This window comes from Sceloporus occidentalis, unplaced genomic scaffold (genome assembly GCF_023333645.1).
Source record: "Sceloporus occidentalis isolate IW3139 unplaced genomic scaffold, rSceOcc1.0.p SCAF_131, whole genome shotgun sequence".
In the NCBI taxonomy this organism is placed as follows: Eukaryota; Metazoa; Chordata; class Lepidosauria; order Squamata; family Phrynosomatidae; genus Sceloporus; species Sceloporus occidentalis.
Window position 1 is genome coordinate 81,568 of NW_028317111.1, and position 17,445 is coordinate 99,012.

The following is a 17,445-nucleotide window of genomic DNA, read 5'->3' on the forward strand; positions in this document are numbered from 1 at the left end:
CTTTCTATGGATGAAAGCCAACGTCCCGTCTCCAATAACAGTATGGCGCCCGTGGGCCAGATCAGCACAGAGATGGCACTCATCAGTAACGTCTTGGCTGCATACTCTTTCATATCCGGTATGTATTATTCAACTCGGACCTGAAAGGAAAGCCAGATTGTTCTGCACAGAATACCCGACAGAAAGCCAACGGATCCCCATACATAATATATCATTTAAACCTTCTAGCCTTCGTATATATATATATATATATATATATATATATATATATAAGAGATATGTGTTATCTTTTAATTTGTTTTTTTGCATTCATAATTTGGGCGGCAGGAGATGCACTCCATCGAAGGTGTCTCCTGCTCAGCAGTCCTTGCCCTACACCAGTCTGCATCTATTGTCGGTATTCTAAAACAGAACGTCTTGCACACCTTGAGATAGGCAGCTGAACTCGGCTGTACAGAGAACTTCACCTGTAAAAGTACCTCTAATATGTAATAATATGTAATAAAATGTCATATCCTATTTCCCCATCTACTGCTGGAATTTTGCTTCTCCACCATAATTAGATGTAACACCCAACATTCTTGAGGTTTATTGGCTAAAACCAGTAGACCCACCATGGTACGTTTCTCCAAAGCCATAACTAGGGCTCAGGGCACTAGGGCAAGGGTCACATTAGCTTCTTTAAGTGAAAAGGGGTGATGGACCATTGCCACTGAGCGTCTCAAGTTCACCCCTCGTCTGAGTTTCTCCACCAAAAATGACTGAGCGGGTCCTGCACGATTCAATCAACGAGGTGACTCACGCAATACCAGTTTTTAAACAATGCATTATATAGGGGTTAAGCAGGATTTTCTCGCGTGAGAAACTCACTCAACTTGGTCCCAGTGATCTCCTGCTTGTTTCCGTCAAACCCTCTGGAAGTGCGTTTTCAGTGGATTGCAAAGCTTTCAGGCTCTTCCTTAGAACCCGGGCCAACGCCTTCACCGTTTATCAAGAATATTCTGTTTTTAATAATCATTGACTGTCATTTTAAACCAACAAACTAAGAAAAAAGCACTTAGAACCCATCTCTTTTAATCGCACCACCCTCTGTTCTCTTTCGTTATTAAGAACTTTTTTTTTTTCAGGAGATGAAAGAGGTCTCCTTACTTCACTAGGATATTTTTTTGAATGACTATATTTTCAGGCGAGTAGTACTTTTTGGCCTTAGCTCAGACCATTCCAAATATAACCGCAAGTAAAACAAACACGTCAAGTAACTGGAAATATTTAGACTTCTGTACTATTTATCGGGCATTGTTCATACTCTCAAGTCTTGTAAACGGTCTGCACTCAGCGGCTCCCACAATGCATTGGAAGACAGAGTATACGACACTCTCCTTTCTAATAGTTTCTGCTGTGGGAAAAAAACATCTTAATAGGAAATTGAAGTATAAAAGGTTATTTTCTTCACATTTACATTTATTTATGGAGCCCCGGTAGATTATGTAGTGCTATTAACCCCTTAAGGACAATGGGCGGTCCCTAAACCCATTGAAAACAATGCATTAAGGGGTTAAAATAGGGGAGAGTCAATATAAACATGCGCTCAGACATACATGTACAGAAGGAGGAGATGGCTTCTTGTGAGCTTACAGATTTTATTATATCCTGAAGAACTGTAGACTTTTTATTGGTGATTATTATGTGTATAAAGAGCTACTTAATCATTACTGTCCATTATAGTTGGTTGAACCCATGTTCTTCTTCCTCTTCTTCTTTCTTCTATTTTTTGTCTTCTTGCTTCTTTTTTTTCTTTTAATGTCTAGATTTTCTTCTTTTTAAAGCAGTAAAGCAAGCCATGCATATGTTAGATATTGGTTATCAACAGGCTCAGCCTGGCCATCGAGGAAACACCAATTTAGTGGGGTTTCTTTTTTTTGTTAACCCTTACCATCCAATATTTTTGGGGCCATCCAGTGGGACCAGAGGGATGTATGGGCTCAAAAGTAGACAAACAAATAAAACCAGCAAACAAAGCCAGCAGGAACACAAAAACATCTAACTAGGAATAGCATCAGAGAGCGCATCTATCACCAAATGAACAATGACGTCCGTGTTACTAAATACAGAATACTCGCAGGGATCATACTTGGCACTGGTTGTGAAAGGGACGGCACCTGCTAAACTGCAGCTTGTTCCGGGCCGCAGATACTCTATCCAGCATGCGCAGCCCAGCTGCTTTAAAGAGGCACTTTATTGATGTGTTACGAGTTGTAACCGGTGTCTAGCACAAACAACAGCTGCTACAGGCCAGGGAAATCCTATGACGGATTCAGTTACACGTGAAAACGTTATCCCTCTTTTAGTAAGAACAGCTTCTGGCCATTTGGATGTAAATAGAAACATAGAATGTGACGGCAGATAAGACTCGTTCTGACCATTGAGTCTGACATTTTTCTTACGCTCTTAAGACCTTAATCAGTTCTTTGCCTCTTCTTAGATTCAGAAGCCGTATGTCCATCCCATGCGTGTTTAAATTCCATTATTTTATTACAATAAAGGCTACTTTGTACTCTATATTAATACAGACCAAGTACATTAGATTCCATACACTATATCTATACTTTATTATAGGGAATGTTATATACCTAAAAGTCCCATGGGGATGAGGAAAATGAGACAGACGTATAATTTTCAATCTCCGGTAAAAAGAAAAAGAGTGCCTGCAATATGCATTTTACTTATAGGGGGCAGAGTGCTCCCTCAAGGAAAATGTGGTACCCTAGGGGAAAAACGAAACAGAGATTGTGATGCAACCACTGGCATAACTACAGCTGCAACGGGGCCCGTGCCTCTAGGGGGACCCCGGTGGGACCCCTTTTTCTGTCTCCTCGTACCGGTTAAAAATTGTTTAGAAAAGGCCCTTTCTAAACTATTTTGAACAGGCACAGGGTAACGTGACGTCACATGACCTCGCGGTGAAACCGAGGCTGAGCCAGAGAGAAAGCTACAGGAGTGGTGAGAAGTAAGCGGGACGGGCGGGATGTATGTATATGTGCTTGTATGTATGTATGCATGTGTACTTGTGCGTGTGTGAGCGCATGAATGTGTACTTGTGTGCATATGTGAGCATGGATTTGTAATTGTGTGTGTGTGTGTGTGTGTGTGTGAGCACGGATGTGTAAGTGGGCTGAGATAGAGTGTGTGTTAGTATGAGTAAGTGTGTGTAATTTGTATACGTGTGTTTGCATATGTTGCAAGGTCTAGGGGCAAAGAAGGCAGAGACAATGGGGCAATTGTATGGGGGCAATGATGGCACAGAGTAGCTGCTGAAGTTGGGGGCCCCGGGGCAATTTTCACACCAGGGCCCTGTGGTTTCTAGTTACGCCCCTGGATGCAACCATAATAACGGTAATAAAATGAATAATATTTTTAAACGATACCAAGCACATGAAAAGATAAAACATTATTTCTGTCTTTTAGTAACTCCACTTGATCTTGTTGCTAATCTAATAACAAACTAATGAAACACATCTGTGATTACACGCCGTACATTATACATCTTTATAAAGCCAGACAAGGTTTGCGGAATAACATTTTCTTATGACAACACAGCTTTCAGATTTGGAGTTTAATTTATCAAAGGCTAAACTATATTTAGGCAACAAAAGTTTTTTGGCACTTTCACATTTGTGATGGAATATGTAAAGCAAGATAATGGCCGCCAGCAGGAAGAGATTAGGGTGGAACTCTGACTAAAATGTTTTACTATAGGTTTCACATTAAAATAGAGTTTTCAATGTATTGAATTTTCTGTTTTAAAGGTTTTAGATAATACAATGTTTTGAGCTGCATTTTTTTGGCACGTGTATGTTTTCTAATCTACTAGACAAACACCCTGGCTCCTTATCATACTGTTTGTGGTAAATAATAGAATTACTCGGTCTTAATCACCCAGCCGGACACTCTGACTAATGAAAGTCTATGGAGGGGTCGACTTTATTAGCATTACTATAAAGCATCAGCTCAGTGTGGTGTTTGAGCCGGGAAAGTCACCCAAAATATCACATGACTGACAACAATGGCGGCCTCCAGGTCTGCAGATAAAGGAAGTTTATAGGAACAAAATAAGATAAAACCAATGTTTCTGCAATGCCAACCGACTTGTCTGTATACAGCGCTGTATAAAATGCTCAAAGAAAATGGAAACATTTTCTCCTTTAAAGATTAATAATGGCATGCGTCTCACCCAGTTTATGCATCCCATAATATCAGAAAATAATCAGAAAACCACAAGCAAATAAAAATAATAATTTCTACAGAGAAAGAAATATAACTTTAGAACTGGCGTGCACTAAAATCAACTGCTTTTAGAAGGTTGTGGTTCACAGTGATTTTTTTTCTGCCCTCGGACCTCCTAAGATGTCATTTTCTCTCGGATAGGAAGTATTGTTTTTTTTTTTCTTTTTTAAGTCGGACATTATTGTTGTGGGCAGTGAAATGTATTAATAATTTTTTTGTTGAAAGTGGTAAATGTAAACATAGTCCTTGTAAACCATCCATAATAATGTCCACATAGCTAAAGTGTTTACTGGACCTACATGATCTCCCATAATGCTTTTTCAGCGAAGGGGCTGGCTGAGGAGTATTGGGGATGAAGTCCTGCAGCAGCTGGAGGGCCGCAGGTTGGACACCCCTGTTATAGACCTACAGAAATACAGATACCAACATAACCGCTGTGTCTTCCGATGTTCAAAGGAAAAGTAACATAGCTCCTACTTTCGATATTAAAGAGAATTGGACACCGAGGAGTACCATGTAAAATATAAATGATACCGCATTTGCTCGATTATAAGATGACCCCCCAAAATCTGAATATTAACTTAGGAAAAAAGAAAAAGCCTGAATATAAGACGACCCTAAAGGAAAAAAGTTTTACCAGTAAATGTTAATTCATCTAAACTATTTTTTTAAATAAAAGCTATGATTGAGAAAAATATTTTTTTTGTTTTTGTTTCCTTGTATTTTCCAACCTGTCCCCCGGTTACGTACATCTGCCCCCAGGCTTGCCACACCAATATGGCACTGTGGCCCATGATATGCCTTTAACCCTCTATATGCCACTGTGCCCCATGGTATGCCTTTTGACCCCCTATGTGCCACTCTGCCTCCAGAAATGCCTTATACCCCTATATCCCATTCTGGCATTTAGGGGGTTAAAATGCATATTATGGGGCAGAGTGGCATATAGGGAGGTATAAGGCATTCCAGGAGGCAGAGTGGCATTAAGGGAGTTAAAAGGCATTGTATAGAGCACTCTGCCTCCAGAAATGCCTTATACCCCTATATGCCACTCTGGCATTTAGGGGGTTAAAAGGCATATTATGGGGCAGAGTGGCATATAGGAAGGTATACGGAATTTCAGGAGGCAGAGTGCTCTATTAAATGCCCCCTTAACGCCACTCTGCCTCCTGAAATGCCTTATACCTCCCTATATGCCACTCTGCCCCATAATATGCCTTTTAACCCCCTAAGTGCCAGAGTGGCATATAGGGGTATAAGGCATTCCAGAAATGCCCTATGCCCCCATTTAACACACACAAGCGTGCACACACACACACACACAAACACACATACACACACACACACTTACCGGTGCTTCCAATTTGCTGCTGTATTGCCGGGGCAGCGGGTTGACGTCTCCTTCCGCTGCAGCCGGAAGGAGGTGGAGTTGGCAGCGGGGGTTTGTCTGCATCCGTCGCGCATACCTTCCCCGGCGAATCGCGTAGACGTCAACCCGCTGCCCCGGCAATACAGCAGGAAGCACCGGTAAGTGTGTGTGTGTGTGTGTGGGGTGGGGAGTGTTAAATGGGGGGGAGACAGGAGGATCCAGGTCCCCTGCAGCGGTGCGGGGGATCTCGATCTTAGTCTCATAATCAGACCTCTATTTGAGGTCTGATTAGAAGACGACCCCGATTAGAAGACGAGGGGTATTTTTCATTCTGAAAAAAACCTCGTCTTATAATCGAGCAAATACGGTAAATCAAACTTCCGTCATTGTTGGATTCATTTCTGGCGGTCTGGGCTGGGTGCCAGAGGGATGGAAAGCAAATACATAAGTACTGCTAAGGTTACGTTTCCGTCCTTAGCATGAACTGAATGACGTGATACATTGTCAGACGTGACAAACAGCAGAACTATTACTGTATACGTTTTTGGGGTATAAAAATGTCTAATTTGTAAATTTGCAGAATTTATACATTTGCGGAATATATTACCCAGCATACACCTGGCATCCTCTTTCTTATTGGCTTTATTGTTTTTACATTTTTCATTGTTTGTTTAGAAAAAAGGTTGAAAGTAAAAAAAAAAAAAAAAAAGGTTTATATGAGAAATGCAGAACTTTCCCTTTCCATTGAACCGTCTCCAAGCAGAGGAGGTTAATACAGAGATGCATAGGATAGGCAAATGGTCCCTGAAACTAAGACAAGACCAAGGACTGGTTAATTTCTGAATCTTTATTCCCGAAAAAAATGGGCAACTAGATAGGCCATGCTACACAAAAGAGAAACGGGGCTTTTTAGTTAAAGCTCTGCTGTAGAGATTATTCTTTTGCTCTTTCGCATAATTTAGCCATTAGGAAAAGTGTACATTTGTGTAATTTATGCCAATTAAATAGCTAATTGCTCATACAAAATAATAAGGCTTCTGTAAGGGTCTTGTTTTTGTTTAGTTTGTTTTGACAGTTTTTCTTTGTTTCCCCTTTTTTTTCCCCCCTAGAAAATCCAGAGAGAGCCGCTTTGTATTTTGTATCTGGAGTGTGCATTGGCCTAATTCTGACTCTGCTAGCCTTGGTAATAAGGATATCTTGCCAAACTGATTGTAAGAGGTCCACCGTGAAGAAGACACCTCGGAGGCAAGACAGCGACAGCGACAGCAGCGACAGTGACGATGACTCCGATACCACTTCAGATTTGTCTGCACGGAGGCACCGGCGCTTCGAGAGGACTTTAAACATGAACGTTTTCACGTCAGCCGAGGAGCTGGAGAGGGCCCAGAGGCTTGAAGAGAGGGAGCGCATTATCCGAGAAATATGGATGAATGGACAACCGGACATTCCGGGGACTAGAAGTCTTAATCGATATTATTGATACAGGGACAGCTAGAGGCTAAGAACTTCATACTGAAGGGCAGAGGCGCCTTCGCTTGGTCAGTAAAGGTTTATCTTTTGTCTACAAACTTGTGTTCACAAGAAACTCTGTTCTGGAATTGTTCCAGTATTCTGAACGGCAACAGGAAGGTGTTTTTTGTTCCATGTTGTGATTTGTTGAATCTTAGAAGAAGGGCTTTTCAATGTTTAGGCCTTCCATTGCATGTGCCACTTTGAGGCTGGACCTTGATGATGTTCGTTAAAGGAGATCTTGCGCGCCGCGGGAGAGACATTATACGGCACTATGGATTATACTGACTTTGTGAACTATTAGCCTGCATAATGCAGGAACATCCGTGATTTAGGGCATTTCGAAAGAAGCTTCAAGCTGGAAGTTTTCTATAAACATTGGAATCACGTTGGTGCTTAGAGTTTAAAAAGACTTCAAATATACGTTTGTGTGGCAGCATTTTAACCGACGCCTCAGGGATGCAATCTTATTGTAAATATAGGGCCGACTTTTCTGTAGGCTCGTGATACAAAGTTCCACTTTTTGAAAATTGTGGGTGTGGCTTAGCAGTGGCCCCACCCAATTGCAACAGTCTAGTCAATGGGGTACCCATCTTTTCCCATATCCTACTCATGTCGACCATGACTTAAGTAGCATTTGTGGGATATAAAACGGACCTGCGTAATAAAGAATTTATAGGAAATGGACCTTTATATTGGGTACTAAAGCTATGGCTATTTTGGCCTGGGTTCATGCAATTTGGACCATACTTTTATGGAGCAAACACCTGGGGACTCCCCTGGCTCTCCCCCCATACACTTTCATCTCTTGCTCTTTATGTAAGTCAATAGGGGCAGGCAGTGCCGGGTTGGAGGAGGCATGGCTAGCCGTACCTATGGACATGGCAATCTAAAGATGGCAGTCCTGAGGACAGGAAGTGAATAGAACCAGACAGGAAGTGGGTGGAGCTCATCGACTGACATCGAGTGATCAAAGGCTGCTCATGTGAGATATCGTGAGGCGCCGGGGGTAAACCCGGAGTTCCCAGGTTTGGGTAAATGTGGATAATATCACAGCCTCCCGGGGAAAGGCCTGAGAGAGACGTGTCGGAACAGAACAACCTCAGGGAGGTTGCTTTTAGTTTTATATATATATATAAAATATATATTTTTGGAAATGCCACATATTAATGTGCCTTATGATTATCTATTTGTCCAACAATGTTTTCCTAATAAATGACAATGCACATTTCTTTTTATTTTATTACAGGAGAATAATGTTTGTACGTCGCCGAACAAATTCTGTAAATAGTGACCAAATGTGGCAGAAGGATTATGCAAAAAAAAACAAATAAACAATAACTGTTTTTGTATTTAATGAATTGGTTTACAGTATTGATGGTATAATGATAAATGCAATTTATGTTGAGACCAAGGACTGATGAAGGTCTGAGTATTTACAGCATTTACTAGATGGAGTAAATTCTATATAAACTTCACCATTCATTACCAAGAACCAACCCCAGCAAGTTTATCCTGCAGAATGCATGGTTTTATTACTATATGACATTCAAGAACTTGTTGATTTAAAAGGAAACTCCCCATTTTTCCCCATTATCAGGTCCCCTTAACAAGGAAGTTCAATAACACTGCCATGAGCATTCAGCGTGTTGTGGCTTAAATATGGAACGCCACCCGAATACCCCATGCAGATAACTCTGACCGCCATAAATATAAAATGAAGTTTATATAATCCTGTTTTAAGAAGAAAAAAAATGCTCGTTATTCCTGTTTGAATGTAATTAATTAGAATTTGGTACATAAAGACACGGGGTTACTACAGTGAGCTTGGAATACATTTAAAATTTGTGGTAGAAATAGAACCCAGCTGAACATGTCCTTTGTTCCTTTTTAGAACAGTTTTTTCTACTACCTCTGGTATCCAGAGAAGGCTTTAATTTGCTTGAAAGCCTAATTTGGGTTAAAATGCAGAGCAGTCCCACTGATTCAGCTCCTTGGTAAGCAATATCCCTGTGAAAAAGGAGGAAATCCTTTATTGATCAGATGTCACCTAGAGTACTGTATCCAGTAGCGTACCATTCCCAGAAGACTATAGATGGTGACTTAAATGGTGCATGGCTTGCATAATAAAAATGATAAAGAAACACTAAGGGGTCTCAAAAAAACAATAAAGAGGGTATGCAATTGAAACATTTAAACACACAAATGAGTTATACAGGGCCGGATTTATGATGGAGCGCACGGAGCAATTGCTCCAGGGCCCCTAGCGTTCTGGATGGTCTGTAGAAAGTGGCGATCCGCAACGTGAGGCAATCATCATGACACGACATGCCAAGAAATGACATCACTTCTCTGCACGCAGTGTCAGTGAGGGAGGAGGATGATTTCCTCACATCACAGGAGCCAATGTGTGCATATGTATGTGTGTGTGTATGTATATGTAGGTGTATATGTATCTATGTGTGTGTATATGTAGGTCCACAGCTTCTTCTGACCTTGGGTACATACAGAAGAGGAATTATTCTGGGACAAGAGATAATAGATTCCGTAAGAGGGGCAGGGTAAGAACAAAGTATTTCTTTACTGAGTGAGTGGTGGATAATTGTAACAGCTGTCCAACAGACATGGTGGAGGTCATTGGTTAATAGAGTAAGTGAATTCAAAAAGGCTTCTGCTGGAATGCTATTCCACATATCTACTACCATCTCAGCGAAACAATGCTTTGTAACATTACTATATTTACTAGAAAAGTATCAGATACTGGCTACTTGGCCTAGCAGTTGCCTTCCTTTGACATATCCATCCCTCTTGGGATGTGTTAGACTCCCTTATATATATTATAATGTGTCTATCACCTGCAGAAAATAAGCTTGAATAAGAGCTTGATGTGTATTTATCGGTGAACTAGGTTTCACACTTTGTTTTGATATGTCAGATCCTATGATGTCAGAAGGACAGAAATCTTAAGAAGTTCAATATCAGTATCTCCCATTCACTTATCTTGTTGTTGTTACAACAATAATATAAATCATTCATGAGAAATTCCGAGAGGTAAATGAGGTGTGACCTTTCCTTCCGGAGATCATGGTGGCCATGCATAACCTGGCGCTGACAATACTTCTAGAACACATCTGGCTCCTTTAAATGCTATAGCATCCCATGCCCCTGGGCTACCAGCCTCCCTCATTCATCTGCTCTGAAGGTAAAGGCTATCAGTCAAATGATAGATGAATTTCCCTTTAACATTATTTTGATGCTTTTCATTTTCACCATCAGTTCAAACACTAGAGAATTTGGCTTTCAAACTTTTTTTTTTAATACACAGAACCCACGATTCTTCAACGTGTTAAATCATTGGGGCTGTATTTTCATTCATGCGCTTAGTTTGCCAGGTGAGATGCTATTAAAGGGACACTCCAGCGTCCCAGTGAGCCCTCCTAAACGATCGATGCCCGGAGCGTTTAGCGAGCTGCCGCTGACTGGCAGCATATCACGCAGCAGGAGATACGTTTGGCTGAACACATCTCCTGCGTTGGAAATAGCCGGTGCGGGCAAAGGGGCATTTACACTTCATTTAAAGGGACCTCTCAGCATTACAGTGCATATTATGGCTCGAGTGTCCCTTTAAATTAATCTCTAGATTGGAAGGTGCCAGGCCCTCCTTACCTTTTGTTTCTGTCCAAATTGTGATGTGCTACTTGTTATGTCCTGTTTATCTATTGTACATCGCTGCAGAATATGATGGCGCTATATAAATCAATACATAATAACAGTGCTGTAATACAGATGAACCCATAAAGAGGACATTATGAATGCAGGTGAGTGGTGCTTGTGGGCTGTCGCGTTCCAGATGGTCAATAATGATCTAGAATTCTGACTAAACTCATGGTATGAATGAAGAGCAACATGCACCCAAGGATCCTCACCTCCAGAGCTTACTATCTGTCCCACAATGTAAACACATTAAAAGCGAGGAATTCAAGAAATTTGGAACTGGTGACAATTTGCAGGGAACATAATCAGTGGGTATTAAACTATGGAGCAGTGTACTTCCCATTCCTTTACACAGGGCGTCTGTTTCCCATCACAAATAACATCCACTTAGACATCCATGGCTTAGATAAACCTGCAGAGGCAATACTTGGTTAAGAGAGAGTTTATTGGACTAGATGTTTACTTACAAAGTGCTAGCATCAGATAAAGTCTCAGCATTCAGACTCTTAACCCTTTCATCACCCAATAAAGAGGGCTTTCCTCAAAGGAATGGATATGATTGCTGGGAATGGTGATCATGGCAATCGCATGACCCTGGCTGGCTCCCATTGGCTCCTGCAAGGTGGCCTGGATGGCAAAACATTGGATGGCGGTGGAACATGCCCCAATTCTTTGTGTGTTCTGGAAACATTATTATTTATTGTTTTATATAGCACCATCATATTCCGTAGCGCTGTACAATGGGTAAACAGAACATAACAAGTAGTATATAACATAACAATTTGACTTACAGAAACAAGCGGTGAGGAGGGCCCTGCTCCAACGAGCTTACAGTCTAAAGGGTATAGTTTATTGAATGAATGAGCTTTTCTATAACATAATTTGGTGTCAGGCCTTTGGTCAGGAATATAATTCTCGTTTATTTCTACATAAAAATCAGATTTTACTTCCATCACCTTTTTAGAATTCCATAAAATGTAAACAGGCGGATCTATAAAAATATGGGTATAAGTGACCATGCATTCTACTTGACTGTGACCCTTCACACCAAGAATGAATTCTAGAATCTAATTAATTAAATCTAGAATCTAATTCATATTTAAAGGCAGGCTCCAGAAAAAAAAATTGACTCTTGAAGGTATATATACATATATAGATATATATATATATATAAAACTTTAGGGCATTCCATGGCTGACGGTTTCGGGGCAAGATGGGTAATCTTTGAAAAATTTGAATTAAAAGATTTGATCTTTTGTGGCAATGGTACTGTAAGGGTTAACCGTTTTAGTGCTGAAGAGATGGGTACGATTTTGTCTGAATATAGTGATTTCAAATATTTTTATTTCTTACTAAAACGCTTTTTTTTTTATTATTACATTAGATGTTTTCTTATGACCTACGGTGTGTTTTAATTTTAATGAGACAGGTTAAATATGACATCATCACTCTTTTGGAGTTTATGTTTCCTTTGGAGAGATTTGTCACGCCTTCGGGAGTTTGAGGGAACTAGAGACGGGTAGAGTGACACATTTAAAAGCAAATGAGTTAAGTTGAGAAATAAATCTATCAATATAGTTACTGCATCAGCACTTGCAATTGTTTATTTTGTTACAAATGTATATGTTTATTTGAGCATATGTCTTATTCTTTCTTTTTTAGTTTCCAACAGGAGATGGCTGACACCACTCAAGGGGCATGGGGACTGGGTTGATTAGTACGATGGCTGAGAGTGTTGGGAGGAAAGGCTGTGCGCTTCTTGAAAGAGGAGGGTTTTTCAGAGAGCTTTTGAAATTTGCATACAAAGGGGAAAATCTGACAGAACGGGGAAGGGGATTCCAGGGAAGGGGAACAGCATGGATGAAATCCTGGAGGCAGGAGTAGGAAGAGGTAATGATGATAGAAGAGAGAGACGCAGGTTGCGAGAGGAACGGGGAGGGCGGTTAGGGGTGTATCTGAATAGATAGATAGATAGATTGATAGATGATAGATAGATAGATAGATAGATAGATAGATAGCTGCAGCCCCCGATGACCTATGGGCAGTAAGGTGCGCTGCATGTTGAGAAACATATGCGACTTTCTAGGTTATAGGTAGGGTGACCACATGGGCCATGTTTTTCAGGACATACATTTTTAATGCTGTTCACAGGCACATGCAAGGTGCTGCCCCCTGCAGTATGTTGGATGTATAACAGAAAGGAATCAGTTACTCGGTTATACACCACATATACCGCAGGGGGCAGCACTTTACACGTGCCCCTTATCAACATACGAAGTATGTATGTGTCATGGAAAAAAATGGCTGATCAGGTCACCCTAGCTATAGTAAAGCAAAGACAGTAAAGTCCTTCAACTGCAACTCTTGCAAGCCCGTCCTGACAAAACATTTATGTTAGCTGGCATTCACAGACATCACATCCAGCCGCATTGAGATCTTTGATATTTTCCTTTTCAGTTCAGACAAAACAATGATGTCAGGCTGTAACAAAAAGTTTAAGAGTACACGTGTACAAATAATTCATATGTATTTCCATAATAAATATGGCACGAATAACAAATTACACGGGGTAAATTTGTGCAATTTGAGTCATCATCCTTCAAATCCATTCTTCTGGACATGCTATCTATCCTCAACCCTTTAAAGTCTAAAGTTCTGGGCTTCAAAACTTAATGAACCTCACAGATTACCCCATTCATTGCAACGGGGAGTACATAAAACAAGTCTGGCTGCGCCGTCCGAGATGCTACCCTTTTAGCCCACTCTCCAGATTCAAACGTATAAAGAAAACACAGGTTAGGAATTACAATACCGCCAAATCCGTATTTTTTAAATAATTAAGCTACTCCACATTTCCCGGCATAAAAAATCCCTCGAGAGGTTGGCGCACTAGTCTCTAACCTCCTCATTCTGTCGAATTCTATTGCTATAACTTGTTCCAAGTGCACATTTCCATCACTTTAAAGTTATAATGTGACTTGAACCTCCAAACTAAATTGAGGGTTTTTTGTGTGGGTCCCAATCTACCCAGAGCAACGTATAGCATCACCTGCCGTTACTTAAAGGTTTAAAAGTAGCGCGTCATCACGTGATGATGTTACCAGATACGTTTCACAACAAGAGGTGTAGTAGACGCGATGATGACTGTGTGTAATCATCCGAGCTGCACTTGGACATTGTTAATGAAATGCCTTTGAAATGTTATTCTCCACGAGACGTCCCCCTTAAGGATTTCTTCATATCCCGTAACTGTTCTATAAATGAAGCGACTGGAATGGTGCAGAAGGTTTCCTGCAAACGACTTAAGGGGCTAAGGGTTAAGCATTATCCAGAGCTGGAAGACTGCTGGAGCTCTTCATGTCTTCTTACAGGGTCACACGCCATATGTCTCCAAAGATAAATCACACAAACACAGCTTCCTCGCTGACAGTGCTGATGCCCCTTCTTTATTGATGAGACCGTCTAACCCTTTAGTTACATTTCCTGTTACAAACATGCCAGGGCCCTGCCATAAATACATTTGTAACTGGATAATTTATACCCATACATGCAACTTGGGCTGCAGGAGGACACAAAGGTATTATTGTTGACCTAGAAGACCCCTAATGCAAATAAACGTTGGGTTGTATTCACTAAATAATGAATTGTGGAAGGAGTGGGATGAGGTTACGAAGGACGAACTCATGGTAAATCAGCCCCACTGTTTTCTAATGTTGGGGTATCTTTCTTAAAGTTTGAGTCATGAGCAAAGACGATGAGGGTAGACGCAGAGGGCAATGGAAGTTTGAAGTCTACGCCAACCTGACAGAAGGGTAATACACTACATATAGCGATCGCTAACTAAAGCACAAACAGGGCCACTACATAGGAGAGACGTAGCTGGCACACTGAGCCCAATTTGCCTGCCGTGTATCTTCACTCATTGCTCGTGGCCCTATGTATTACATAGGGCCAAAGAAGCTCTCTCTCGTAGGAGGATCTCATTGGGATGGGTTCTTCACGATGTATAATGAGATCTGGTTAAACTACAACTCTTTCTGGCAAACTCAAGCGCAGACTCCTACTTTAGTGAATAACCCCTTGTGAGACAAATAACCTCATTGCACCAATTTAAATGGATACAACACAGGGCAAACTTAGCCCTCACATACGCCAAGCATAGTTATGGCAGCGACGCAACTGGGATACTTGGCTCTGTCAGTTCTTGTGAAACTCACTGTTTGGTGAATAAACACCCCTCTCTCTGATATGTAAAAATGAGTAACACTTTATACATTGAGCATTTTGGTTAATTGGTTATGTCTGGGCAAGAACGATTCTTACAGGATTAATATCTTCATTGTTACCCACCCATGACACATACACGGGGAATGTAAGCGTTAAGTCGGCTCCGACCACAACAAATTGTACCATCAAACTGGTAATTCAAAGAAAGAACAATGGGAAAAAGATGTGTCTCACGAGTGGAGGTGCATAAAAACACGCCCGGCAGGATGGAAACCATCATGATATATATATGATATACGAGTGATATAAGAGTGAGGCTAAAACAATGATTTTTAGGGTTCTAAGATATTTAATTTATTGCTTTGCGGCCTATTTTCAGGGTCACTCCAGTGTGCATGCTCGTGGTCATCTAGTTAGACCCCCCCTGCATCTCTTGTGCAACCCAACATGGATCTGGCTGCTGGTGAGTATGGTGTGCATGCACTATAGTGAGCGGGAGATCTGGTTTTGGTTTTCCGGCAAGTTTAGGAGCTGGGAAGGGGAGAAAGAAGCAAATTCAAATGGGGGGATTCTGTAAGGGTGTCAAAACCCACAATTATACGCACACAAGTGTCTGCTTAATCAATCAGCGACAAACCCACAAAATAGTTATTTTTGGTGTAATGAAAATTAAAAAGTATTACTAAAAAGCTTACTTGGATTCTTGGTGGGGAGAAACTTGTGGGATGTACAGCTGGCCCTTTCATCTCACTTCACCTACAACTCATTCTTCATTATAATATTATTATTATTGTTATTATCCTTTATTAAAGCACCAACACATTATGCAGCGCTGCACGATTTAAAACGGACACTTAACACACATAACAAATATACATTAATACATACAGACACATCGGGAGAAGAGGACCCTGCCCGTGAACTTGCCATTCAGCCTTATGGTTCTTTTACACAAAGTTCCGGGCAGGAATGGTGGGCTTTTGAGGGCCGCACCTATGAGCTTACAATCTAAGTGTTCATAAACATCAGGGTTTTCTTTAATGTGGACCTTGAACCCAAGCTTACCTTAAGGGTCTCAAATCAGCTGCCAAGAGTATACTAAGGCAGTGATGTAGATGGACGACCTTAAAGCCGACCACACAGACCTCTCCAATAATCACTAGTGGAGATACTTTGTGCTGACGGCTGTGCAAATCTCTACCTCCATCGCGCTGCGACAGGTACTACCGGGTCAGGTGGAGACACTTGGAGGCACCATGTGATACATTCCTGATCCTCTAGTCTTCCAACTTACACAACGATGATTAAACATTTGAATTCCAACTTCAAGTAAAGGTCCCATTAATCTTCTAGACTAAGGTGCAATTTGTCTATATTAAAAATGTTCAACGATATTACAGCAGCCTCTGGGTAATATAGTTTGTGCCGTTTTGTTTTATAGGATTGGAAATCCCAGAATATGTCAGGAGTGTCGGTAATTGTCATGGCATGTGAGTGCAGAGCGCTATTATGTGGGATACAATGAAATACAGGAATACATTGGCTTATCTCCCACCTGTTTCATTCACCCTGAATGCCGCCTGTGAATTGTGGTCAGAACACAGAAAGGGACCGTGTGTAACGACGTGCAAATGTATCCTGATCCGCACAATAGATTGCACAGGAATAAATAAAGAGACATTTATTTCGGAGAGAAAACTTTCTTTGCGTGTTGTGTGGTTTTACCAAATAGGTCCTGCTGAGACCTTGAATAATAATGTCTATAGCGTCATTGTTAGGTTTGCGTACCTTGATATGGTGCACATCCCCTGAAATATTATTGTATGTTTGCAGATACCAAAATAAGGCGGTAAAGCGGTGACTTTTCTTGTTCTAGGTTCTTGTCAAGACGGGGGGTTATGGGTGTTGTATTTTCTATGGTCCTTCTAATTCCAACCGCCCCCCTGTGGCCTAATGTGGTGTTGCAAGTAAAAAACACATTGCGGTGGTGGCGCGAATTACTAATAATTGACCACTTGGCTGGTTTATAATTAATTTAGAGCAGGATATTTCAGGAATTGTGTGGCATAAGACACAATTTCGTTTGGAGATTTTGAAGATTACGAAACACTAAAGACCATAAAGATTAAAAACAAAGTCTATTCACCCCTAAAAAATCAATTTGTCAGTTGTGTTAAGGGTTAACAGACATGACTTGATTTAAGTTGCATTCACTCACAAAGCAACCTGCACATTTATTTCTAAATACGTGCATCAGACTTTAAAATTTGCAAATTCCAAGTGATTTTCAGGCATGAAGTGTCTACACAGAAATTACTGTTTTTGTAATTATGTGTATATCT

General features: G+C 40.9%; 1 protein-coding gene across 1 annotated transcript; it reads left to right on the top strand.

Annotated features, from left to right (window-relative positions):
* Window positions 1-6: 6 nt before the first annotated feature.
* Window positions 7-7,133, top strand: LOC149281471 (protein eva-1 homolog A-like). The gene is made up of 2 exons (XM_089499256.1): window positions 7-118; window positions 6,763-7,133. Exons 1-2 carry the CDS (start codon window positions 7-9, stop codon window positions 7,131-7,133), a joined length of 483 nt encoding a protein of 160 aa, XP_089355382.1.
* Window positions 7,134-17,445: the final 10,312 nt, after the last annotated feature.

Excerpts from the sequence above, each read along its gene's own strand:
- LOC149281471 (XM_089499256.1), top strand. The coding sequence starts at position 7 with ATGGATGAAAGCCAACGTCCCGTCTCCAATAACAGTATGGCGCCCGTG. Across the intron at positions 119-6,762 it reads TGCATACTCTTTCATATCCG|AAAATCCAGAGAGAGCCGCT; the intron begins GTATGTATTATT and ends TTTCCCCCCTAG.